General features: G+C 45.9%; 2 protein-coding genes and 1 long non-coding RNA gene across 29 annotated transcripts in view; 2 read left to right on the top strand and 1 right to left on the bottom strand.

Moving 5' to 3' along the window:
* MSANTD2 (Myb/SANT DNA binding domain containing 2) overlaps positions 1–13373 on the top strand; it is a 30303-nt gene extending 16930 nt beyond the window's left edge. For 3 of the 17 annotated variants that reach the window (XR_011540911.1, XR_011540918.1, XR_011540915.1), the window contains 4 exons: positions 2293–2382; positions 6252–6351; positions 7933–7993; positions 11845–13373. Coding sequence is in view for 5 of the 17 variants with exons in the window: in XM_070623339.1 (XP_070479440.1) it covers positions 6096–6351; positions 7933–7993; positions 11845–12697 (1170 nt within the window). In the remaining 12 variants the exon portion in view is untranslated. Of the gene's footprint in view, positions 1–103; positions 6352–7932; positions 7994–11844 lie in introns of those variants that run through there. The other 14 variants (XR_011540910.1, XR_011540917.1, XR_011540914.1 and 11 more) reach the window with 8 other exon arrangements.
* The window catches only part of LOC139083872 (uncharacterized), a 28671-nt gene extending 9425 nt beyond the window's left edge, over positions 1–19246 (bottom strand). For 2 of the 11 annotated variants that reach the window (XR_011540927.1, XR_011540919.1), the window contains exons 1-3: positions 17283–17392; positions 15889–16049; positions 7137–7258 (exon numbers count right to left, since the gene is read on the bottom strand). This is a non-coding gene — a long non-coding RNA (uncharacterized lncRNA). Of the gene's footprint in view, positions 1–7136; positions 12855–15840; positions 16050–16670; positions 16905–17282; positions 17411–18946 lie in introns of those variants that run through there. The other 9 variants (XR_011540921.1, XR_011540922.1, XR_011540929.1 and 6 more) reach the window with 9 other exon arrangements.
* Positions 16839–26100, top strand: ESAM (endothelial cell adhesion molecule). Its single transcript, XM_070623346.1, has 8 exons — positions 16839–17119; positions 17268–17672; positions 21224–21411; positions 22476–22677; positions 22875–23030; positions 24462–24584; positions 24878–25004; positions 25247–26100. Exons 2-8 carry the CDS (start codon positions 17603–17605, stop codon positions 25560–25562), a joined length of 1182 nt encoding a protein of 393 aa, XP_070479447.1. The 5' UTR covers positions 16839–17119; positions 17268–17602; the 3' UTR covers positions 25563–26100.
* The last annotated feature ends 105 nt before the right edge of the window (positions 26101–26205 follow it).

Below are 26205 nucleotides of genomic sequence, written 5' to 3'. Positions count from 1 at the left end.
CGTCCCACATAGAAAATGGAGGAAGACCAGCACAGATGTTAGCTCAGTGACAATCTTCCTCAAGCAAAAAGAGAATCGAAGATTGGCAACAGATGTTAGCTCAGCCAATCTTCCTCACCAAAAATAGAAATAAATAAAAAGGATTGAATTAGTGTAGACATTGCCTATTCCTCTGAGACCTTTTAGTCTTTAGACAGTGTTAAAATGTAAGATGTTAAATCTTAGCCTTTGTGACTACTAAGGAATGTAGTCAAGACTTACTTTCCTATACTTGTTTCTAGATGTGTGAATTTCCCTGTTCTCAGTTGTTACTTTAGGTAATTTATCTAGCATCTATATAGATAAGTTAATCAGATAATGATTGATCAAGTACTATGTGATACAATTGGAACAGATAATCAGCATAATTTATGAATTGTTTAATATTGCTTAATTGCCACTTTAGAAAAAGATTTCTTCCCCAGCAGGTGGGAAAAAGTGCTATATTTTTGTGAAGGGTAAATGGATATCTTTCTATGCTTTTACTGATAGAAGTTGTTCCTTTCAAGAAACAGGGGTATTTGGCTAATTTGCCTCTTAAAGGAAGTACTAATGCTGCTTTATCTCAATGAGCAGGACATTGAGCAGTCTGGACAAATTGTACTTAGACTGGCTTGTCCCAATCTGTAGAATCTCTTGTAAAACCTAAGACAAATTAAATCCACCTTATTTTAGGTTTTCTGACTAATACTTGTTACATTCTTTTATGTAATAAACAACCTCATGGTATAGAGCAGTTTTTTCACTCGAGGTTCTTATGTGGGCCTTTCAGAGAGTTCCTGTTCCCTTTGAAATTGTATTGAACAGTTTTGTATGTGCATTTTTCCAGGGAGGGGATCCATGACTCAAATAAGTGAAGAACCTCTATTGTGGAGAGGAAAAGGAAAAGGAAAATTTAAGAATAAAATGATCTTTCACCTGCCAAAACTTCCTGTAGCTCCAAGAACTGGGTGGGGGAGGGGGTGTTGTGAAGCAAGTGCTGTCTTTTTTCATTTTTGGGGTTTTTGTTTGGTTGGTTTTAAAGGATTGAGGTGATTGGCAAGTCAGTTTGCCAGATTTTAATATATAGAAAATCTAAAAGTTCTGCTGGCCCCAGATGGATTTTGCCTTAGGTGACTTCCTAATCTTTAGTTACAGTTCTGTGTCAAGAGTTTATATAGAGTAATTTATACTATATTCTTAACATCCCTCTTACTGTGTGCAGAAATGTGTTTATTTATTTAATTTCTGCTTTTTCAGGGTTTTTTCTTTCCTACCTTTGGTGCTCACAGTAAGAAAATAAAACTAATTAAAGAAATTTTGAGTCTTTCTTAAAGATATTGAAATAGACTCTGTTTTTTCACCTCAATTAACTAAGAGCAACTAGTTTGTAATAGTTACAATAGTTTAAAGGAAGAAAATAGATCTCTTTCACAAAGACTTTTTTTGCTTCACAATACACAGCTGCTTAGACTGAGGTATTGTTTTTAACACTTTAATAAACAATCAGTCACTGGAGACTTGCTCCCAGTGTAATTTTCCCTATCTCTTGTGGAATATAAAATATGATTTTTGAGACTTCGTTTGCAAATAAGTGTATTTTTTATTTAATCATTTGGGTTAAAAGGATCTCAAATTCACCATATTTAGTTGGCAGAGGGTTGAGATAAACTATATAATCCATTTCTAGTATGGCCATTTTGACAACTACATTTGAAAATCTGTTTCACTGCTTGTTTTTTCTTGTAACATTGTTTCCTGCTGTTGTAACTAAGCTGTCCTCCATGCAGTGTGACTTCATTTTTCCCCTGACATCTTAGACTGATCATGCCAGTGTTTTCTTAACACATTTATATAGCTATTATGCCTTATTTCTATTCCTCTTTATTATATACCCTGTTCCACCTGCAGTCCGTTCTGTTAGAACAATGGTTTTGTCCTGGTGATTATTTTATGACTGTGTTAAATGGGGCAAATTTTGAGAAAATGCTTGAGCCAGTAGCACAATTTGTTGGCATATGTCCATATGATTTATTTAGTTTGCTTCCTACTTTGCTATACCAGGGAAGAATTCAATTCTTCCCACTTCCCGAAAGTCAAAGGAGGGACTAGAGGACACTGAAGCAAAAGAAATCTTTTTACCCCAGAAGTAGCTTATATAATGTCAGGAAGGGCTTTGATGAAACCACTGGCCCTACTTATAGATCTTATTTTCCAAGCCTTTCATTATTTTATTTGCCCTTTTCTGAACTCTACAATTTCCCTCTCTTGTAGCTGGTTCGATGCCCAGAACTGAATGCTGTGCTCCAGCTGTGGCCTCACCGGTGCTGAATAGAGAGGAAGAGCCACCTTCATAGCTTACATGTGATTCCTCTGCTTATACAACCCAATACTGGATTTACTTACTTTGGCAAGATAGCTGCATTGTGCACTGTATTTAATGTTACGTGTACTGTAATCCTGGGTCTTTCTCTGCATTGCTGCCGTTAAACCCCCAATCCTGCCAATCTAAAACTCCTGCCTTTGTTTACCTGCCCTCCTCCCCCGTAGAACCCCCTTACATTCATCCACAATGAATGTCATCTTTATTCTCTCATTTCCTTTCACTCTAATCTTAAACTTTGGCAAAACTTTCCCTGTGTCTATAAATTGTCAGTTGTCAGCCATCTTATTTTTCTCCCTGCTTTGGTAATGGGATGTCTTTCAAGTCTTTTCTCTGGTTCTCTGCCTTTTAAACACTTAGTCGTTAAACACTTGGCACGGTGGATTTAGTAAGCATTCACTTGGCATTTCTTCCAAATCAAATACCTATGAACTCCTCCAATTTGACCACCCGGTCAAGTTGTTTCCTATACTTTAGTTCTTCTATCCAGATTATCTGGACTCTCCTGACTTCTGTCCCTATGACTTCATTCAAGATATAGTACTATGTCATAGTTCTTCCCCAGGGAGGAGACAGTAATATTCATTTGCCATGGGAATGTCTAACAATAAGGAAAGTATTGTTCTTCTTAATTGTGAATAGAATAGTCTTTAATAATATTAAACAAATTCTTTCCTCCCAATATCTTAATTTTTAAAAAAATGCTAGAACTTATGTTATATAAATTTCTAAGATGAGTGAGGTAAAGGAAGAAGGAAGGGAAGCAACGTTTTTGTGTTGAATAGGAAATGGTTCTCCAAGAAAGCTAAATAGAGGTTCTTGTTGGGTTTGAACAAGAACCTGTCTGAAACGGGAGATGAGACTTCGTTTTCCCTAGATTCTGGAGCATTATTATCTTAATCTCAGATTGAGAGTAGGCTTTAAAGTTGCTTTATTTAGGACTGTTAACACAGTCATACAATCATTTAATTGTTTGCTTTGGTTAATCATTTGGAGTGTGGAAAGTGTAACCTTTTCTGATTTATTATGAGTGATAAGAATTGGAAGGTCTCCCTTGTCCTTTTTATCCATTTCTAAAGTCCCTCTAGTTTAACTAAATCCCAGTGTTTCTTATAGTAGCAGTCAAGCTGATGTTTGAGTTCTTCCCTTTTTTTTAGTTGATGTGTCCTATTTAAACAGCCTTCGCTTAGGTCTTTACTGAACCAAGAAGTTACCTTTTATGTATATTTATGTCTTGAGAGAGTTAAAATCAATTTGGAAATCTTTTTAATATTATTTCAATACATCAGATTCCTATCATATGGATTTAGGAGTTAGCAAACATTTTTCCTCAGACCCCTAATAGATATTTTACATATCAACATATTACACGATTAAAGTGTATTACAAAGTCAGAGGTGGCAAGATCTGTTAGGCTTTCTCGATGAAATATAAAATATATCATCTGACTATTCTTTCATATCTAAAACCATTAGATATTGCTAGTTTCCGTATTCACAATTACATAAGCCAAGTGAAATTTTAAGCTCAATTTGGTGCTTTCAAAGAAAGTAAATCTTTTCTGTGGTTTCCCACCATGTATATTGTCAAAGGTTGGTGGCTTTGCTTATGCCTATGTCACATCCTGATAAGTGTGGCACCTTTCTTCAAAGGAACAATAGTTTTATTCCTTGACTTTTGAAATAACCTTCGGTGACAGAACCGACTAGGCTCTTCTGTGCTGAATACTTTTCTCTAGGCAGCCAGTACATAGTAAGCAGTGGCATGGTTTCCATCTCCATTTATGGCCTTGGAAGGGTGAAAGGGACATGGCTGGGACTCTCCATTTATGGTCCTTAGAGGAGTTGAAAAGAGTGGTTGGGGTGTTCTTGGAGGCAGAAACTAGATATTGTGAGATAAAAATAAGTTGGTAGGAGATGTTTGCAATTCAAATTCCTATCCCTGCGAGGAGGGCAGAGGGCACTGGGAAGGGGGAGTATTTATGCAGAAAGTCAAATGAGATCTGCTGCAGGCATTTGTCGCCTTCCATTGGAAGGGTTGTCCATGACACATTTCCCAAGTTCATTTCTGATTTGTTCTAGAAAGTTCTGTGTTATATAGTTGTGACTGTCCTTTACAAAGAGAAAGACGGAACACGTTTAAAGAGTGTATTATCAGTTCTTTAAGGCATCATTTGAGGCAGCAGAAGAGTTCTCAAGAAAGGGAGAATGAGGCAGGTGCTTCTGCAGGGGGTAGGCTGGCTGGTTTTAAGACGGTTTATGACTCTAATCATTATTTATGTCTGAGGAATATCATCTTATGTGTTACGCTTTTATTATTCCTTTTTGCCCATCTGGATTTCTGGCCTCAAGGGACAGATCTGCAGAGTATTTGACAGAGTGCCTTGTAGTTTGTCAACTGTGATTTAAAGATACTGAACTTTCATGGAGGCTTTATAAAGATTATTAAGAGTTGTTTTAGTTTGGTGAGAAAAGGTGATATATTGGCTTCTGGAGAGTAATTTCACATTTAGGAGAAATTTGTAATCTGGCTAATGTGTATAAATTAAGTATGAGGTGAACTGGTTTTGCACAGTTGAGTTTTGGAACTACCAGGGAGAAAGGGTCTTGTCTCAAAAAAATTCTCAGAGTGAAGCCCAGTAAAGTAGAAGGGAGTCAGAGGAGAGAGACTGAATGTAACTAAACTGAATTTGGAAGCTGGGACTAAGTCCTTGATTTGTGTTTGGAATATCATATAAGATATGCCAATAAACTAAGGAAACTGGGCTAATAATCAGAAATATGCATTAGCTGACCATGAAGAGAATTGAAGTGTTGTGCAAGATAATAAAATTATCTAGGTTTTATCTGCAGACTTGCATAATGATATTTATTTGCTGTGCCATGAAGCAGAAAAAGAAGTGAAATACCACCCTTCCACCTCACTTTCCCTCAAAAAAAGAAATCATTGGCCTCATTTATTGAGTTGTTTAGCTGGAAGTTTGAGTTGGCAGAATAGCCTAGTATTAGTGGCTAATTTTTAGACATAGGTATTAGTGTATTGTTTCTTGATAATTGACGTTTGAGGATGGGAATTGGTAGCATTATTGATTTGACCTCTTTTAAATTTTAGCAACTTCCCCAAAGACAGAGTGAGTTAGTACAGAATATGAACTATGGAAGTAATATGTTTTACTAGCTAATTCGTTTAGGTAATTTTTTTTTACCCTGTATTCCTTCTTAATCAATAGTGAGGAAGGTTATATTCTTTGCTTTGGGAAATTCTTCTTTCTGTCCTCTCTCCCCCTCACTTTTTCCAAATTCTGGGCACAATAGCAGCTCTTTCTCTTCTGTGGTAGGTGTGCATCCTATTGGCTGGCTGGTATTTCTTGTTTTCTTTTTTTTTCTTATTCTTTTTAAAAGGGGGTGGGGGTATAAAAATATGTGTATGGGGTACATGCAATAATGTTGTAATGTTTCTTGTTGTTTAATGGATAATTAATTGCCAAATAATTGTTTGAATTATAACATGTTTGAGTAAATGCTAAATTAGTATTTTTTTCCTAATATAATAATGAATTTGAAATCTAGCATTCCTGTAACAATGTGTCTATGTTTGTCTGTCTGTGTCTGTCTAATAGTAATTAATGTCTGTGGTCCGTACCTGGAAGAGGAAGTACAGCTTTAAAGGAATAACAAAAGACTTTGTGTCTTAGACCCTTCGCAGGTGTTACAGTCGGGTGAAAGAACATGGTGTTGGGAAAAGAAAGAGCAGTTACACATTTGAACAGTTGGAACAGGTGTTTGGTCAGGGAGGATGGGATGCTCAGCCCTGCCAGCCTGTACTTATTAACAGTAGTGGCTTGTACCAGGAGCTGGAGTCAGATGGCAGCACTATGGAGGAGTATTCACAGGAGGACTGGGGAAACCACAGTCAGGAGCTCCATGGCTATCCCACAGATCAGGAATTGGGTAAGAAAGCTAATATATATGATACTTATCTCTGTGTGTGTGTATGTACCTTTATATATGCACCAGTACTTAATATCTCAAATATCTTTTGATACTGTTCCCACTGTCAGCAAAAGCCGTATAGCCAGTGTCTTTGGGGCAATTTGGGCGTCCTTGGCTTAGCCTTAAACTGTCAACTAGTGCTTGGTGTTGGTCATTTGGTGATTTGGGTAGCAGCAAAATTCCTAAAGACTCAGAAGAATTCCTAATTCTGAGCTACACAAGAAGCTCAGGGACAGGTAGACTCCTATGCAATTTTAAATATCCTGCACCTCCTAGTTCTAAAATGACTGCCGAGAGTATTGACTCTTGGATCAACTGCTATAGATGTAAATACCTTTTCCTTCCTTTATTCCAAATACTTTTTCTTTTCTGTTTGTGATTTGGAAAAGGTGTACCCCCAGACTTTATTCTGAACAAAAAATGAAGGGAAGCCTCAGTTTATCTTGCTAAGAGCTGGTATTTGAATTTTATCAGTGATCATACTCCTTCAAACCTCAAAAGGGATCCCATCCCAACAGTAGCTGGAATGATTTATGCATAGTCTTAGCATTAAAAATGAAAAGAAAACTCCTGCCATCAAATCTAAACTTGTGTGGCTTAATTAAGAGGGCATATGTGGTTGCTTTTTTGTTTCTTTTTGCAGTAAATGCTCCACTTTTGATTTTCATAATTTGGAAGTACGAATCAAGTGTCTGCTGCGGTCACTGTGCATTAATAGCAAGTGTATGACAGTGCTCACTTACCAGTAGATGTTCTGGGTCCCCAGGGAGGTACTCAGGCAACCTCCAAGGAATAAGTAGGACTGGCACTGTAAATGTGCTTCCTTAGCTTAAGATAATGTCCATGGGCAGAATTTATAGAATTCCTGATGACAGAGAAAAAGGATTAAAAGGTAATATTTCTTAGGACTGCTGTTTTAAAAAAGAATCTCAAATATTGGGAGAGAGACAGAAGAAAGAGGCTATAAAACTGTAAGGCTAACACAATATAAGAGACAGACTTAAAGACTGGAAGAATAAAAAGGACAGATGCTCAGTGATCACTGCCTATTAATTTCAAAACAGTAATAAGGTCTAAATTACATTGGCATCCCATAACTCTGGTTTTAACCGTAGAGAGTTAAGTCACCCAAACTTGGGAAAAAAATAACACGCGGAGTATATTGATCCTGATTTGGGGGGAATATTTGCTCTGTAAAACCTACATAGAAAACCTAAATAGGACAGAATTATTTTCATTCTTGTTCCTTTAAAAACCCATGTTTGCAGTGAAATTAAGCTTTAAGCTCCCAGCTAGAAATCCGCTGGTGACCTTGAAGAATTTTATACTTGTAGAGCTTGTTTCTGATTGTGCATATAAATGTATGCATCTCATTATATGAGAGTAATATTTATAAGTCTGGCATTGGACAAGGTTTGACACTAGAATTACGGCCTCACGTTGGAAAGTATGGAATGAACAGTAAACATTACTTATCTACATAAGTGTATGCCACCACTTAGGAAAATATAACTTGTTTCAAAAAACTTTGCTTTTCAGATGATATACCTGTCACAAAGAGAACATTAAAAATAAAACAAGAGTCTTCTGAAGAAGCACAGTAAGTAGATACTTCACTTTTCTAGAGTGTATTTATCGGAGTTTAATGACCATTGGGAAGGTCCAGAAGTCATTGCTGTAATTAGACATGCTGTGGGAGTTAGAGCCATGCCACTCAGGGAGCACGTCTAGTCATTCTCATCTTCTTAGCTTAAGTTTTCTAGTGGTTAGTCTAAAATGTATATAACAAGAAGAAATAAATGTGTTACATGAAAATAAGCCTGTTTATAGTGTTTGCCTGTGTGTGAATGTGGATATCTGGATGTTTAAACAAGATACAAAGATGAGCTACAGGCCCCTGAGTTTATCTGCAGTTAGGTGAAATGACCGGAGGGCCAAAGGGACACTTAAATTCCTTATAATATTACGTTTTTGGAATTAAAAAGCAAGCTCTTCGATGACCCATTTATACATTTAGAAAAGGAAGCAGTTGCTGGAGGAAAGACTACGGAAGTCCAGGGCCAGGGTCTTTCCACTGACTCATATCGCCTGATCTTCCCCCAACAGTTCAACCTTACTCTTTTGTAAGAACATCACAGTTCTCTGAGTTACCAGTGATCGTGTGTTTGCGGTTCTTTTAAATAACTTTAAGTGAGTCCCTGATTAAATTTAATTACTGAAGAGAATATATTAAAAGATAAATTTAGGGGCCGGCCCGGTGGTGCAGCGATTAAGTGCACATGTTCCACTTTGGTGGCCCCAGGTTTGCTGGTTCGGATCCTAGGTGTGGACATGGCATCGCTTGGGAAGCCTAGCTGTGGTAGGCGGCCCACGTATAAAGTAGAGGAAGATGGGCATGGATGTTAGCTCGGGGCCAGTCTTCCTCAGCAAGAGGAGGATTGGCAGCAGATGTTAGCTCAGGGCTGATCTTCCTCAGGGGAAAAAAAAATTTTAGGGGTAAAGTGAAAAACAGCTTTTTTTTTTAGCTGGTAACCTTGTAGTATTCATAACCCCAGTTGCTCTTGTATACTTCATTCCACACATGTGATCTCGATGTTTAAGAGAGAGTGGAAGAAAAGTAGAGAGGAAGAGGCAAGTTGGAAAGGCCTGTGATAGATGACAAGCAATACAATGCAGAAATATTAGTTGTTTTCATTCAGCAAACCACCACCACCAGCCCTTTGCCTTTTTCAGAATATCTCTTTGAAACCAAAGAATTCCCACTGTCAGCTGATTCCATGTCAGGGGAGAGGGTGAAAATTTAGGGATCGAGAATTGTTCCCCAAAATTATAACTATTTCCCACTCCTCAAAAAAGAAGTTTATCATTCAAATCAGTAAGTTTGAGGCCATCACTTGTTGGGAGCTGGGTCTCTTTTAAAATTGTGACATCAAAATGTCCCAAAGGAAGGGAAACTGACAAGTTTGACAAGTATTTTTAAAAATGAGTTATTACAGGGGCCAGCCTGCTGGCGTAGTGGTTAGGTTTACATTCTCTGCTTCAGTGGCCCAGGGTTCATGAGTTCAGATCCTGGGTGTGGACCTGCACACCGCTCATCAAGCCATGCTATGGTGGCGTCCCACATACAAAGTGGAGGAAGATTGGTACAGATGTTAGCTCAGGGACAGTCTTCCTCAAGCAAAAAAAGACAAAGATTGGCAACAGATGTCAGCTCAGGGCCAGTCTTCCTCACAAGAACAAAAAAGTTATTACAAGTCCATACCTTCAAACCCGTATTCTTCAAAGAATTTGTTGTTTCTTTCACTGAAATGACCCGTCTCTCCCTTTAACCCCTGGGCACCCACAGGAGAGGCCCAGTTGATGTAACTGGGGATGAACTCAAACTTCACAGAGTTCGTGTTACCAACCGAAAACCGCCTGAACTTTTCTTGTGGTTGGAACTTGAGAAATGAGGAAATACAACATACGGTTTTCAGGAACCATTTAAATAACTGGGCCTAGTTCTCATTGTGCTCTATGGCTTCGAAAAGCTGATACGAGTCTTAAGCCCAGGGAGCTTCAGGCTGCGATCAGATCAGCAGAGCAGGCTCTACAAAAATCTTCAGCCTGTGCTGCCTCTTCTCCAGGTTTCAGCTCACAGGGTGACAGATTTTAGAGAGGTTCCTAATAGGAAATTTATTTTCCAATGCAACAGTTTCCTCAGAACTGTTCCTTATTGATGAATTAGGGCTTTGACAGTGCTGAATAAAATAACTTCATTTGGGCATTGGATTTTCTTACTCTGTAGTTGTAGGTGGGATTAGCCTGAATTAGCGGACATACCCTGTAGTGACATATACCATCCTTCATCCATGAAGAAGAGTCACCACTTATTTATCAAGTACCTGCTGTAGTCAGGCATCAGGATACATCAGGGAGTAAAACAAACATCTCTGCCCTCCATCCCAGCTCCTTAGCCTAGTCCTCCTTGAAGTATTTCACAGGAGGATGAGGAAAGATGGTGGCTATGAAAGGTAGTTTTTCTGTAAAGCATAGACTTCTGCAGAAATGTGGTCCTCTGTCTTAGCCTCACCAGCACCACAATCTAAATATGAGAAGAGTGGTCATCGAGTGCCTTTGTGTACCCCGAGAAGAGGAACAGTTCGCCAGGAATGCAGTGATGTCATCTAGATGGCCACTCTGATACTGGAGAAGCTTTCGAGAGAAACTAAAGGGTTGGGGATGAATCCAGGGCAGTCTTTGGTTCCAAGAAGCAGCTGATAACAAAATATTAGCTGTTTGTCATCTCACACACAGTCAAGAACAGTGAGAGGAAGGCTGAGAATGACTCTGGGGAAGATCCCCTAGTTTGTTCCAAAGGCGCTTCCACCGGAAGGTATGAGAATTTACTAGGAAAGTTTTAAGGATCTGTCTCCTCCCAAGAAGCTGTTAGCGAAGCAGCATGTACACCCTCTTTTCTTGCCTATGTCTGATTGTATGTGAATGTGGTAGTTGAGTATTTTTGCAGTTTAAACCTATGATTGATGTAGAGTATAATCGTTTAATTAATATTTAACAAACTTCAATCCTCCAATATCAAAGTTTAGCCATACCTGAAACAAACTTGTAATTACATGTCCTTATATATATGAATCATGAAGTATCAGTTATAATTGAGAGTTAAGTTGCATGTGAAACAAGAATTTTCCTGTCTTTTTTGTCTTACTGTTAACTATCCAAATCAAAATTGAAATACTTTCTATACTTTTGCTTCCCTTTATAAAATATTTTCTAGAACAGTCTCAATTCATTATCTTGCATTTTTCTCTCTTAAAACGTAAGCCTGATATGGACCTTTCCATCTGAATTCTCAGATCTTCAATCTGTGCCAAACTGACAGTTCTTTTTTAAGTTTGGGAGTAGTAATGATTTTCAGACAAATAGAAGAAAATGTTATTTTGTTTTTGTATCAAGGCATGAGTCATAATCAGTTTTATATTTTCCTACAGTAAGCATCTATGGGTCCAAATTATTGAACTTCCAGGTTAAAAGTTAAGCTATTCATTGTTGTAAGTGACACTGGATGCCCTTCTGAATGTAGCACCCTTCACCTGCATCTTATGATCAAGAGTTACTAAGTGTAATACAGCCAGACTATACAAGTCATGGAAAGCAGTTTATCATTAATTCCTAGACAATTCCTAGGGGTGAGTGTTTCTCAGATTTTAGTACTATGATTATCTAGACCTGTACTGTCCAATATGGTAGCCACCAGTCGCATGTGGCTATTTAAATGTAATTTTAAGTTAAATATAATTAAAAACTTAATACCTCACACTAGCCACATTTTAACTGCTAATGGCTACCACGTTGGACAGCTCAGATATAGAACATGTCCATCATTGCAGAAAGTTCTGTTGAACAGTGCTGATCTAGACACCTGAGGAATTTGACTTTTATTTCTCTTTCTAGGAAGAGAGACATCATGCAGAATATTGTACAGATTTTGGAATCAGTACAGTTGAAATGGGAACTATTTCAGAGCTGGACAGACTTTTCAAGGCTTCATCTTTCTAATAAACTGGCCATTTTTGGAATTGGTTATAACACCCGTTGGAAAGAGGATATCCGTTACCATTATGCTGAGATCAGCTCCCAGGTACCCCTTGGCAAGCGACTCCGGGAGTACTTCAACTCCGAGAAGCCTGAGGGGCGTATCATTATGACCCGAGTGCAGAAAATGAACTGGAAAAATGTCTACTACAAATTTTTAGAGATCACTATTAGTGAAGCTAGGTGCCTGGAGCTGCACATGGAAATTGACTGGATACCCATTGCCCACTCCAAACCAACGGGTGGCAACGTTGTTCAATATTTATTGCCAGGAGGCATTCCCAAAAGCCCAGGCCTTTATGCCATTGGCTATGAAGAATGTATCGAGAGGCCCCCCTCACCCCACATGGAGCGACGTTCCCTGGACGCCGGAAAGGAGGGCCGGATTGACTTGGAAACCCTCTCAGCACAAGCCTCATTACAGGTGGAAATAGAACCCACCCGAATTATCTATTGCTACCTCGGGATTGCTGAGGTCAGGACTCTGCAGCAATGCTTATTTTTACATTTCCAAGCAAATACTAAAACCTTCAGCAAAGATTGGGTTGGTATTAATGGGTTTTTGTCTCAGAACTGTATTGTGGATCCTGGAGTTTCCCCCAAATCCATCTATATCAAATTTGTAGAAGTAGAGAGGGATTTTCTTTCCGCTGGCTCTTTGGTTGAATGCCTGGAAAAAGCCATTGGATACCCCTTAAAATTTAACAACTGAATGTCATCCTTCATAAGGATTTGGGCTCTTACCTCCCTCTTCTCTACTCACTTCTCATTACCCAGACTGTCCTTCATCCAGATGCTGCCATCAGACTCTTCATGGAAATTCTTTCCACGATTGGGCCAGTACACCTTCTAAGGAATCATAGTAGACTCTGGGCAGAAAAAACAGACCTCACCTGAAAATGCTCATTTTGAGCAAGCAAGATATACAGCGAACTTGCATGGTGGGTCAGCTGTTTCTTTTTTAAAAACAAAAACCAATTTTTAAATGGATTTTAGAGCCCTAATATAAACAAATGTAGGTACATTCCATATTGGACAAAACTTATACTTTGAGTTTCATATGAAATTGAAAAATTGTATTTTTTTCACAATGTTTCATTTTTACACATCTCTATGTCTCTATATAAGTATTATTTACAACCCTGAATAAATAAGCAATAGATAATGGCAAGTTAAATCTTGAGTCACAGTAAAGAAGACTGTTTTTCAATATCACACTTAGCTACTATTGTATATAATTTAGTTTCATTTTTTTCACCAACCAAGTGTTTTGCTATTCCCAATCAGTGTTGCCTGCAAAGACCTTTGTTTCTGTGATGTACCAACTTTATGGTTGTGTTGCCATTTAAACTTTTTTAAAAAAAAACAAATTAAAGGAATTCCTGGCCTCTTGGCGTCCTAGTTGAGCTTTTCGTAGCAGAGTTGTAGTCGCACTGGCAATGGGGGCTGTGCTCTGACTTTGCTGCTAAGAATGAACAGAACAAACAGCAGGATGTTTCAGTGCCTTTCGCTCTCTGTATCCCACTAACCAATGTCATTATTTCTTGGCAGAATTCCAGATGTCATTGGACATTTCATTTAGTATTTCTTTTTTGAAAACCACTAGGATATTCCTTCTGACTCTAAGTACATGAATTTGTAAGAGACTTTCAGTCCTCATCTTTACACTCAGTAATCAGGGGCATCTCTCTCAAGGGGTCCAAGTGGAGAATTGATGTCATCATGCTGCCCATGAAAAAGGAGAGAAGACCCCCCACATTTTTTTAAATGATCCATAGGATAGGACATTGTAAGGTATCACTCCATTAGGAAAGTAACCATCACGTTTAGATCTTTCAGAGATTTCTCTGGGTCAACTAGCATTCCACTTAGAGGTTAGTACTCCTGGCTAAGAACCAGCCTACTAGGAGGGTGGTCAAGGATCACTTTGGTCTCGTGGCAGGGCCTTGATTGATTGGTTATTTATCTTCCATGATCCCCCAACATCTCTCAGGTGCTCTACTTTAAATGGACTGAAAATCCAGGTAAGAGCTATAATTCTCCCCATTTTTCTACACTTTTGAAGATAAAATTGCATATTGGTAAAATTAAAAAAAAAAACACGCTTTTTTTTCTGTCCTGCAACCTGAATGGTCTCAAATCAGTTCAGTGATTGTTTTCATTCTGATATCGCTTGGTTGCTTGCTGCTTATTTATTTTTCTAGTGGCAAAAGAGCTTATAATCCATGGGATAACTGTTATTAATGTCATTTCAGTCTAGGTGTATAGAGTTGGCTGTTTTCTGATGTGAGCTGCTAAATGTGAGTGCTTGTTCAGGGAGAGTATTGATATTCTGGAATGTTTGAGTGTAGTTCCTCATCTCCCTGGGCACAGTCTGTAGGCATGGGCCTTAGGAAATTCTCATGAATTTGCTCTTTTTTGGAACTTGGAATTACAGACCTAAAGGCTGAGGCTCCATTGACCATCTTGTAGCAATAATCTCATAGTATTCAGTGCTAAGTGCTGCAGAAAAAAAGCATTATTACCAGGAGTACTACATGGCATCCCCAACCTTTGCCACTGACCAACCCCAGAACTAACATTATGCTTCATGCATTTTTTCTTTCTTTATTTTTTTTTGAGGAAGATTAACCCTGAGCTAACTGCTGCCAATCCTCCTCTTTTTGCTGAGGAAGACTGGCCCTGAGCTAACATCCGTGCCCATCTTCCTCCATGCTTCATGCATTTTTTCTCTCTCCCACTTAGCTGGGGCAGAGCACTTGGGGAGCACTGAGGGAGGATGTTTTGGACCTACCTAACATTACTGAGAATGGGGCACTGCTGGACCACCATGAGCAGCACGGAGAAGATGGCAGAGACGGACCCACTATGTGTTTTCACCATTTGGCTTGGGGTGGCTGAGGGGAAGGGGCAAGAGGACAAAGCTGAGCTTTGGGAAATGGAGACTTGGAAAGAAAGTAGCTTGCTGATACTGAATATCCTGTCTCTTTGGCCAGAACAATCTAGAAAAGAGGACAGCAGCCTGTCAGATAACTATATGAGCATTGCTAAAATCAAAAAGTGGAGTATTTAGACCTTAATGAAGCCTTATAACTGATTGAAGGGGGATGGAGACGCTATTCAAATGTAAGAATCAGCATTAGAAAATACTTTAGAGATAAAAGATGAGGTTGATTGGAAGAAATCTAGTGACCTGCGAGTCTCTTAACACATGAAACTCTGGACTTAGTTCTTGCACACAACATGTTTATGCAAGCAGTTCCCAGGTCACTCACAGAACACCTGTGCCAACATGCTCATTTTACACAGGGGTGGAGAGCAATGTGCACCCTAAAATTCATCTTAGCAAAAACTTTCAGAAAGTAGTAGAGCTGCTCTGGTAACTTCTAGCACTTGACTGCCTCAGGGTCAGAAGAAAAAAGTGATTAAATAGGAGACAGTCTGGAAAGTTCTTTGGGGTGAGGGCAGTGAAAGTGAAGGGACTGCCCCTGTGTCACATGGAGACAGTCACTGCCTACAGATGTTTGGTTGCAGCTTTCCTTCCAATGTTGCAAATTATTTGGGATCCAAATTCTGAAGGAAAAGTTAGCTACAGAGTGAATGTTGAGGCTCTACCCTATGTAGCACTCGCTAGGATGAGCACAGCCTGTGTAGTGCTTTGGTGTTCCTGGGAGGTACAACTAGAAGGCTTTGCACTGCATTTCTTGGAAGAAATTACTTATTTGGGGTGACTGTAGTCTGGTCTGGAAGCAAAGGGATGTTTACAAGAGGTAGTTTGCAATGTAGACTAAAGTCAAGAAAAATTTAGATAGAATAGAAAAACCAAACCAATAGCCCCCCACCCCAGACACTCACCCACAATCTACTTGACAATTCCAGGTTTGTAGGTCCCTGGGCAGTTACCTATTTCTGTTGCCTTTGCTGCCACTGAGCTGCCAAGTATTAGATTCCAGGGTTTGCATGAGCAGTCTGGCGTTTGCGTAGGCATTTCTCAAAGCCACTGCCTGGTAGGTATTTGAAGAGCAGCCAGGCAGGTCACACTAGGAAGAAGCAGCTGAGAGGGTCTGTGGGGCAATGTGTAGAAAAAGACCTTGTGCAGTGCAGGCACAAAGGACACAATGTTAAGAGCATAACTGTGTGGAATAAATGGAATCCAGGAGGCCTGGTTGCTTTTCTTCCCAGTCAACTGCCACCCAGAGCAGACAGCGCCAGGAGTTACTGGTTATGCGTTCTGCCCTGGGCGACCTTTGCTCGGTGGTTGAGCTGGCCCCGGATGTTTGAAGCATCTTGATTTTGGCTGTTGGACCCAGAGGCAAGAACAGGTGCGTGCCTTTCTGTAGGGGAGCCGCGGCCGCCAGAGGGCGCAGAGGGGCCTTTTGACTGAATGGCTGGGGAGGCGGGCGGGGGTGGGGTCGTTAAATTAAATTCACAGCGAACGAGATCTAGAGCCGGGAATTAAAGGATCAGAGCGGGCCTGAGGAGGGATGGGAGGCAGCGAAGATACAGGGGATAAAGAAATGGAGGGACTGTGTCCAGTCTACCTTCCCGCAGCCGCCCCCTCCTCCCCAGGCAGCCTAAGACCTATATTTAAGCCCTTCTTTTCAGAGGCGAGGAGCTGGGAACAAGGCTTGTGTTTCCTCAGTTTCCCGCTCAGCTCCCGGGGCTTCCTTGTGCCAGTCTGTTACCTGCTCGGGGTGTGAGGCACAAGACCCGGGTGACCCTCGGGCCTGGGTTTTAGGGAGTTTCGGAGAACCTGCCGAGAGCCCGCCTCTCCGCCGGCGCGGTGCGGCCCCAGGCCTCCTCCGGGCAGCCTCGGGCGGGGGGCGCGTGCAGGGCTGGGCGGAGGCGGCCGTGGCCCTAACTCTCCCCCGACGAGCTCCTGCGGCCGGGTTCCCGGGGCCCAGCCCGCGCCTGGCACTGGGAAAGCGGCGGTTTCGGACAGCAGAACGGGACCCGCGCGGCCGGTACTCTGGCCCCTTCCTGCCGCTCCTCCCCCCGCACTGCGGAGTCCCAGTGGGCCCGGGAAAACGCGGTTCTCCCCTTCCTCCAGGAAGGCCGCCCGGGTTAGGCCGAGGACGCCTTACCCCCAAGCTCGGAACCAGTTAGTCGGGCCAGAGCTCCAGCCGTTTACGGGGTCAGTGGTGCGGGTGGCCCCTGCACGTCGGATAATCCCCAAACCTCCTTCCCTTCCTAGTCCTCTTTCCTACCCCACACTGGCCGAGGGGGAAGGGTATGGCCGCAGTGTGACGGTTCAGGACCCTTCTGTTTTCCCCTTGCCGCAGGGCGCCACGACTTACCCGGCCCCACCCTACGTCCTGACCCGGTAGAGGCCCCAAGATCCGGCCGTCGGAGCGCGAGGAGCGCCCCCCCGCGGCAGGTCACCCGCGCACTCCGCCGGAGAGGACGGCGACCTCTCCGCCCCCTCGAATGCCCCGCCCCCGTGTCCCCGTCGGTCCCCACCCGCCACCGGCACACACGCACAGACTCTGGCTAGAGCCGCCCTTGGTGTCAGTGGCCCGGCTCCCGCGTCCGCTCCGGCTGTCGTGCATCCTCAGCACCTGTCGGTTGGTGTGTCCCGCAGCCTGCACCCCTGACTCCGTCGGGGCCAGGGAAGGCCATGGTTTCCCTGCCCGGGCCCCCTGCGACCAACTTGCTGCGGTTTTTGTTCCTGGGGCTGAGTACCCTCGGTGAGTGAAACCCGGACCAGGAGGGGACTTGAGATGGGAGATGGGGTGAATCTGACCCTGAGGGAGGTGGTTTTGGGTACTGATGAGGACCGGGGGGGGGGGGGGGGGGGACTCCTGCCTCTGACTCTTGCCTTCCCCCAGACATGTCCCCCACCCCCGCCACTCAGGGCATCCCTGGCCGGTGCTGACTTCTGTCGGGGACAGCTCCCACTTTGGGTGCGGTGTGCGGGGTGAGGAGAAGTTAGGGCATCACCTGGGTAGACCTCTGGGGTGAGCTATCAGAACCATTCCTCACCCCAACTCCCCACCTCCACCCAGCAGAGCCGGATGAGCTGAGCTGCTAGATGAGACACTGGCTAAAGAGCTTAAGGACTTAACTCCAGCCCCCTCAGGTCCCCCCCACCCCACACACAAACTGATGTGCAGAGCCCCCAGGAATTCCCTGGTCCCCTGAGCTTTACACACGCACTTCATGTCAATTCCCCTGCTTAGATCCTCCCTCTTGCCCCCTCCTCCTGCTTCCTGCCCTGGGAATCAAGGGAGGTGCCCCAAAAGCACGACCGTGAGGTCATTTGGGACACAGGAAATGGGGGAGGGGTTCAAATGCCTAAAGGACAGAACTGTGACCCCCCCCCACCACCACCAGAGCTCTATTACCCCCATTCGTTCCCAGAGCCAAAGGGACAAAGCAAAGAGTCAAAGAGGAAGGGCGCCTCCTTGAAGCAAATTCTTGAGGAGTGTTGAAGGCTTCCAGAGGCACCCAGGAACTGGGGGTGGCCCAATGTGACATCTGGGGAGAAAAGGACCCTGCAGGAACTAAACCTGTTATAAGCCATTTCACTTGCTACCTCCCAGGCTTTCTTGCCACTCCTCTTCAAGGATCCTGAATGAGGGTGAAGGCTGGGTTTGTTGGAGATGGCTTTAACTCCTCATTTCTCTCAGGTTGCAAGTCTCCGGGGCAAGTAAGGCTTGGAAAGATGTAGAGTGTAATTCGGCCACGGTGATGAGGACTGAGGTGGGGACCACTTCTCAGTCATGTCCCCTTTAGCTTGGTTTTTGCTGCAAGGGTGTTGTGGCATGAAGTATTAGGGTCCCCAGACAAAGTGTGGGGCTCAAGAGCAGCCAGCAGCACCAAAGCCTATACAGCTCCCGGCCCCTCTAGGCTTGGTGGGCCTGCCCCAGGATCCCTCAACTTCTCAGCCTGCCTCTCCCAACTTCAACCTGAGCGCCTCTTTCCCTTCTGCCTTCTACCCCCAACTCCCCCATCCCCCTACCTGCTGGGCCTCCGGAGCCGGGGAGAAGAATTCAAGCTTGCCGCCGGTGCATGGTCTGCAGCTCTCCTGCAACCCCTCCTTTTTCTATCCGAACTCTGAGCCTCAGTTTTCATACTGACGGCCCAGGCTCAACGTTCCGGGGGGATTGCCGAGCTCCCGCCAGCCGGTGGAGAGTTAAATGGCCCTGGGGACCCACGGCGCTTCGGGCAGGCACCCGGCGCTGCCCGACGGCTCCCAGCGCGGCCCTTCCGTCCCGCGCGCTCCTCGGAGGCTCAGCGCTGCTGCCCCTGGGGCGTGAGAAGCCCGCGGGGGGAGTTTCTCAGAGAAGGAGGGAGACTAAAAATAGTCGGCCTGGGGAGCCGGCCCGTTTTCGTTCTCCGTCGGCCCGCGCCTGCTCCCTCACTCTCGGGCCCGGAGCGGGCCAGAAGGGTCACTCTCTTGGGCTGCTCCTCTCTCCTTCGCTCAGACCCAACCACCTCGTTTTCCTCTCCCTATGGCACCGTGGACGCCGGGAGTGAAAAGGGACGAAGAGTTGGGGGCATCTGCTCGAGCGGACACCCGGGACGGGGGCGGGGAAGCCTCGGGCCCTCTTCAGCCCCTAGTTTCTGACTGGCGGCGTAGGACAGGGAGCGTTTGTTCCTTACTATCTATTTTAACCCCCGTCTACCTTTTGTAAAGTGAAATTATAAATGCGGGACCTGGGTGGGTCGCTGGGGTGTGTGTGCGAAGGAGGCTGGCGCCCCTCCCGGGACCCAGGCAGGTTGGCCGGCGGGAGCTGGTTCTGGCCGCAGGGAGCGTGCTGCAGGAAGGCCTCGGAAGAGCCGCCACCGCCCGCAGGCCTCCTGGCGTCCCTGGCTTCGCCCGAAGAGCGAGCAGGCGGGTCCCCAGGGGGCTTTGGGCTCCTTGAGGCGGAGGTTGTTTTCGCTTGTAGAGCCTCCGGTCCAGTGGCCCCCCCCGTCATTGTCTTCTGGCTTATCACTGGGCACAAGTTTCCTGCCCAGCCCGCAGGGACCTGCCAGGAAATGGGAAGGGGGTGCTGCAAAGGCCAAGGAATAGGGGTGGTGGTTCGGTAAAGACGCGCAGCCGGGAAGCGGTGGGGGCGGCGCGCATCCTGGCCGGATCTGCTCCTTGGCCCTCAGAGGCCTTCGGTCTGGGCCTAGAAGGGCGGAGAGCCGGGCCTGCGGACCCTGAGCGCGCTTTGGCCGCCTGGTCACCATGCGGAGGTGACGTCTCAGACTCTGGTGCAGGAGTGCTGAGGCCTTGGAAGAGCAGGGCCAAGGACTAGGGCGGCCAGCATACTCAGGCCTGGCCGGATACAAACCCAAGGTTATTCCCCCAAAGGGCTTAGGATTCAGGCTGCTCCGTTGCCTCTCTGAAGGGCAAAAAGTGAGTGTTCCTGGGCGCCAGGGTGCCAGTATTGATTCGATAGTCCACTCCTTGAAACCAACACCCCAGTGCACCTCCTGAACACTGGACACACGCAGACACAAGCTTTGTACTTGATTATCAGGGGCCCTTCATTCGTCCCAGCTCTGCTGTTATTCCCTGTGACCTCAGAGGATCCGTCCAGATCGCTTGGGCCCCAAAAGGGCCCTTGGGAGCTTTCTGGGTCTCAACTCTCCGCTTTCCGGGGAAGCCCACGTGTCGGGACGGAGCGGGAGGCCAGGAGCACTGCAGCCACTGGGCCAGGCTGGGCGCTGGGCCGCTCCAGCCTCTCTCGCTCTTGCTCGGAGCAGTTCAGAAGGAGCCGCGGGGTTAATCAGTAACGGGGCGGCCTCCCAACCCCCTCCGCCCATGAGGTTGAGAACGCAGGAGCGAGGAACGCCGGCGATCCTGACCGGCGTCACGTCTGCCCCATTGGCTCTCGCCCCGGGGGAATTCGGGGAGCAAGTGGGCTAAGCAGAGTGTACATCAAACGTATTACATCTCCCCTTCCTCTTGGATGTCTTCCCCTCCTCGCTGGAAATCTGCCCCCTCTTCTTGGTGCTCCGAAACCTGCGCCTCTGGATATAAATAAATGCATAGAAATGTGTCCCTATCCCCGCTACAAACCCACAGGCTGAGGTTGGGGAGAACGAGCTCTGATGGAATTGAAAGCAGGACGCTAATTTAGCGGGCCCTGGGCGGTCTTCGAGGCCTCCAGTGGCGGGACCTCGCGAGGCTCGTCCTTCCTGTCCGCAGGACTTTCGTGACCCTCTCCTCCCGCCGCGTTGGGCAGGGTCTGCGGAGCGAACCGGGAGCCAGCCCTCCGCGCTCATGCCTCGCTCTTGTCCCCAGCGTCCCCCTCGCGGGCCAAGCTGGACCTGCACATGCCCGCCAGCCTCACCGGGTTGCAGGCGGTAGAGAGCGCGGATGTGGTGCTGCCGGCCTGGTACACCCTGCCAGGGGAAGTGTCTTCCGCTCAGCCGTGGGAGACGTCCACCGTGATGTGGTACTTGGTACAGGAGGGGAAGGATCCGGACCAGGTAAGGGAGGAAAGCCTCTCAGCCAGAGGCCAGCTGCTGCGCCCCGTCAGGGCCGTAGGGAAGAGCTGTCTACCGTGGGGCGAGGGACTGGCCAGGGAGTAGGGTCCGGCAAGAAGTTTCAGGGAAGAGCTAGGTCCTCCTCATCGGTTCTATTTTTGTTCTGACCTTGGAGGGTTCCCAAAAGAATTCTCTTTTTCCCAGCTTTCCCTAGAAATCCAGCACACAAAACACTGAAAAGTAGAGTGGCGTTTTACTTCGCTTTCAGGGTGGGGAAGTGAGGGTTGGGGTTTGAGGAAATGAGAAGGGTTAGGGCAATTATCACACAACTTTTAAAGTTGAGCATCTTTCTGTTTTCACATTCTCTGTGCTTTGAACACTGTCACAGGCCGCTTCTTTTCCCAAATGATCATCTGTCCTGCTGCCCCTTTATATCCTCCTGGAGAGGCAAGGGTATTCTCCTCTCACAGTCTCCCACCTATCCTCCTTCTTGACATCAGACTTATGCTCAAAGGTGGATTTACCCAGAAGCCAATGACACTTCATTTTCAGAGCCCCTTGCTTGCATGGGCTCCTTCCAAGGCCCCAGAAAGTGTGTTCAAGAGGTCACTTGATAAATAGGGGGTATCTATGAAAGAAACTTAGATCGCAGAGGTAGATCCAGGTTTCACAGGGCTTGAACTTATACATAGGGGAGGGGCATCTTCTGGAAAAAGATTAAAAAACATATATATTTTTTTTTATCTTGGATCTACCCCTGCAGTCTAAGTTTCTTTCATACATACTCTCTATTTACATTAGCCCTTGCAGATTATACCACCTTTCTAAACACCTCCAGTGGGTGATGAAGAGACAATGTATAGGGAACAAGAGCTGTTCTGGTGAAGAGGACCTGGGGCGGTGAGGGGGTGACTAGGAAGATGGGGTGAATGAGGGGCTGGTACAGGTTAGAGGGGATGGGTGCAGGTGAGGGGCATTTGAAGACTGCCAGTTTGGAGGAGGGGGATTAGCTAAGCTGCGGGCACAGTGCAGGCAGGTAGTAACGGGGAGGTGTTCTGCCCCACCAGGTGTTGGCGTACATCAGTGGGACCGTGTCAAACAAACCTGGAGCATCCCTGGTCTACCCCATGCCCTCCCGGAATGTGTCACTGCGGCTGCAGGGCCTCCAGGAGAAAGACTCCGGGTCCTACCTCTGTTCTGTGAACGTGCACGACAGTCAAGGCAAAGAGAGGGGCCATGGCAGCAGAAGTTTAAAACTCAATGTGCTGGGTAAGTGAGAAGCACACCCTCTCCAATATCTCCCCACCCCCATGGGAGGCCAGGCAGGTCTCTCCCAAGTGGCTGATGCAAAGCCTGGAGGAGGGGCAAATGGAGCAACAGAAGGGTATTGTGTGTGGGAGGAGGGGGCTGGGGGGGGTCTGTTGGTCCCTTGGGGGTGAGTTTTTAACCAGTCTCCCCTCCCTCAGTTCCTCCAGCTCCTCCATCCTGCCGTCTCCTGGGCGTGCCCCGTGTGGGGACCAACGTGACCCTGAGCTGCCAGTCCCCAAGGAGTAAGCCCGCTGCCCAGTACCAGTGGGAGCGGCCACCCCCATCCCCTCAGGTTTTCTTTGCACCAGTTTTAGGTGAGGGAACTTGTGGAGACAAGTGACACTGTGGCTGGGGTGGGGGAAAGACCCGAGGTACCAGAGAGACTGGGGTGAACAGGGGAGGCGCTGCTGAGAAGTCCTGGGGAGAAGGAGGATGTGGGGAGGGGTGGAGAAAGAGGGCCTACCAGGTGCAGGCATCGTGCTGGGTGCTTCCCGTGCTGTGCTTGTGTTACTCAAGAGGCTCTGGAGCCGCATAATCTGCGTTCAAATTCCAGCTCTGCTGTTCACTAGCATGTGACTTTGTGCCTCCATTTCTTCTTTTGTAACATGAGGATGTCAATAGCTCTGATTTGACCACACCAGCTATAAAAGACATTTCGGGGCAATTGGAACATTTTCGATATGGAGTATTAGATGTTTTAGAGAATTATTATTAGTTTATTAGGTGTGGCAATGGTATTGTAGTTGTGTGGGACAATGTCCTTAGCTTTTGGAGATTCATGCTAAAATATTTATTTTAAAATATCTCATAAAAAGAGAGAAATGAAATAAGTATAGCAAAATGTTAGCAATTTTTGGATCTAGGGAGTAGTCATAAGAATTTTCATTTTGTCCATTTTTCTACTTTTAATTGGACCATTGTTATAATAAAAGTTATTTATTTTTATTTTTTTGAGGAAGATTATCCCTGAGCTAACATCTGCTGCCAATACCCCCCCTTTTTTTTCGCTGAGGAAGACTGGCCCTGAGCTAACATCCGTGCCCATCTTCCTCTACTTTATATGTGGGACGCCTGCCACAGCATGGCTTGACAAGTGGTGTGTAGATCTGTACCTGGGATCTGAACTGGCGAGCCCCTGGCCACTGAAGCAGAACCAGCCCCTGTTTTTTTAAACAGTGCTTGCCTCATAGGTTTGATGTGAAATTTTCGTAAGTTAGTACATGTAAAGAACTTAGTCTTTGGTGTAGAGTAAGCAGCCAATAAACTTTAACTGTTGTAGTGATAATTTCATATAATCCTTTCAACGTTAAGTAGGTCATATTACCCCCATTTTACAGATGAAGAAATTGGGACCCAGGGATGGCAAGTAACTTGTTTAAAGTCACACGGCCTATTCTGGAACCTAGGTTTTCTAATTCCTAGCTTAGTGTTCTTTCTCTCTCATCGCTCTGCCATTCAGAAATAAAAGTAAAAATCGTGTTTTGTTTTTTCGGGGCATGACTTCCTCTTTAGCCTCCCTTCAGATGTAGACTGGGGATACTGAGCAGTGGAAATGGAGAAGAGTATTGAGCTAGCAGTTCTGCAGCTGGGAGCAGAGCCCAGCATGCTGGCTGCACACCTTTCCCTTCATCAGGGAACAGACAGCCGAGTCTCCCAGAGGGTCAAAGAGGACATTGCAGAGGAGGGGCAGGATTTTTTCAGTAGGAAAGAGGGTCTGTGGACTCATGGCTAAATTGTGTCCACAGATGCCACCCGCGGGTCTTTAAGCCTCACAAACCTTTCCACTTCCATGTCCGGAGTCTACATCTGCATGGCCCACAATAAGGTGGGCAGTGCCCAGTGCAATGTGACCCTGGAAGTGAGCACAGGTCAGTGAGGGGTAAGTGTGGTTAAGGAGAAGATTGGTAATGGTGGGGGTGGGGTTGTAAGAGAGGCCAGGAGGCCTGTCTGCTGGGGCCTCTCATTGTAACAGGACAAGGAGCTTGTCCTGGTCAAATGTTTGTACGTATGTTTGGTCAGCGACTGGCCATATTCTATTTAACAGCCACCCCTCTTCTTAACAGGCAAAAAGAGTGCATGAGTCTGGTGGCCGACGGGTAGTGGGATTGGAGAGGGGTAGGGAGCAGCTGGGTGTTTCCCTCTGACACCAAGGTTTTTCCAGGGCCTAGAGCTACGGTGGTTGCTGGAGCTGTTGTGGGAACCCTGGTTGGATTGGGGCTGCTGGCTGGACTCGTCATCTTGTACCACCGCCGGGGCAAGGCCCTAGAGGAGCCAGCCAATGATATCAAGTAAGTGTCCCCGGTCTCCGCTGAAATGGGGTTCTCCTAGCTCCCCTTACAGAGGCTGGATTTTCAGGCAGCTTTCATCTAATGCAAGGGTGGGCAGTGGCTGAAACATCATTTCTATGGGCACATTTCAAGGGAGAAGGGAGTTGAAAGTGGGGGGAAGGAAGAGTAAGACAAAGCATGTAGAAACTCTCCCCTCTTCCCCCTTCCAGTTTCTGACCTCGTATTACTTCTTTGATGACTAGGGAGGACGCCATTGCTCCTCGGACTCTGCCCTGGCCTAAGGGCTCAGACACAATCTCCAAGAATGGGACCCTTTCCTCTGTCACCTCAGCACGAGCCCTCCGGCCACCCCAAGGCCCGGCCAGGCCTGGTGCACTGACCCCCACACCCAGCCTCTCCAGTCAGGTCCTGCCCTCCCCAAGGCTGCCCAGGACAGATGGGGCCCACCCCCAGCCAATATCCCCCAGCCCTGGGGGAGTCTCTTCCTCTGCTCTGAGCCGAATGGGTGCTGTCCCTGTGATGGTGCCCGCCCAGAGTCAAGCTGGGTCTCTGGTGTGATGGCCTAGCCATCTGGTTTCTCTCTTTCCTATAGGGGTCACCCCTAGCACAGAGCCTGAGTTTTGGGAGGGTGGCCACCTTCCAGACCTCCAGTCCTCTGTCCCCACCTTTCTTTACTGTGGGAAAACTGAGTTTCAGTTAAGACCCAAACTTCCAGGAGGCAGAAGAGGAGGAAGTGGACCTGGGATTAGGAAGAGCCTTGGCCCCTGCCCCCGCCCCCCCCCCCCCCCACAGTCCTCTCTGTGACTGCAGTGGAATGCTGCTGAGATTGGCTGCCCCCCAGGGCCCTGGTGGGGACTGCCAGTCAATGAGTCCTCCAGGCCCCCTTGATCTGTCCTCGACCCCTATCTAACATCATCCTTCACTCCCACTCCAGCTCCCTGCATTAATATAACCTGTCCTGGTTATATTGGCTTGGTTGGGTTTTTTTGGAGCAGGGGTTAGGGAAGATATTTTTTATCTTGAAACTAACTTGAAATGTGTGTTCTTGTTTTTATTTTGCTAATTTCAATAAAGATACATTGTGTTTGTATGGAAAGTCAGAGTCAAATTGCCTTTTCAAACTTAGAATTTCCAGAAGTTGAACTTTACAATGATGCAAAGAGGACCCTTACCCAGGCTGTGTACTCAGGTGGAGGGCTTC

This window comes from Equus przewalskii, chromosome 6, assembly GCF_037783145.1.
Source record: "Equus przewalskii isolate Varuska chromosome 6, EquPr2, whole genome shotgun sequence".
In the NCBI taxonomy this organism is placed as follows: Eukaryota; Metazoa; Chordata; class Mammalia; order Perissodactyla; family Equidae; genus Equus; species Equus przewalskii.
This window is presented reverse-complemented; position numbering and strand designations above follow the sequence as displayed.

Bases quoted from the DNA above. Each gene is read 5' to 3' on its own strand.
- ESAM (XM_070623346.1), top strand. From the start codon at position 17,603: ATGGTTTCCCTGCCCGGGCCCCCTGCGACCAACTTGCTGCGGTTTTTG. The intron at 22,678-22,874 runs GTAAGTGAGAAG...CCCCTCCCTCAG, and splicing joins TTTAAAACTCAATGTGCTGG to TTCCTCCAGCTCCTCCATCC. The intron at 23,031-24,461 runs GTGAGGGAACTT...TTGTGTCCACAG, and splicing joins TTTCTTTGCACCAGTTTTAG to ATGCCACCCGCGGGTCTTTA.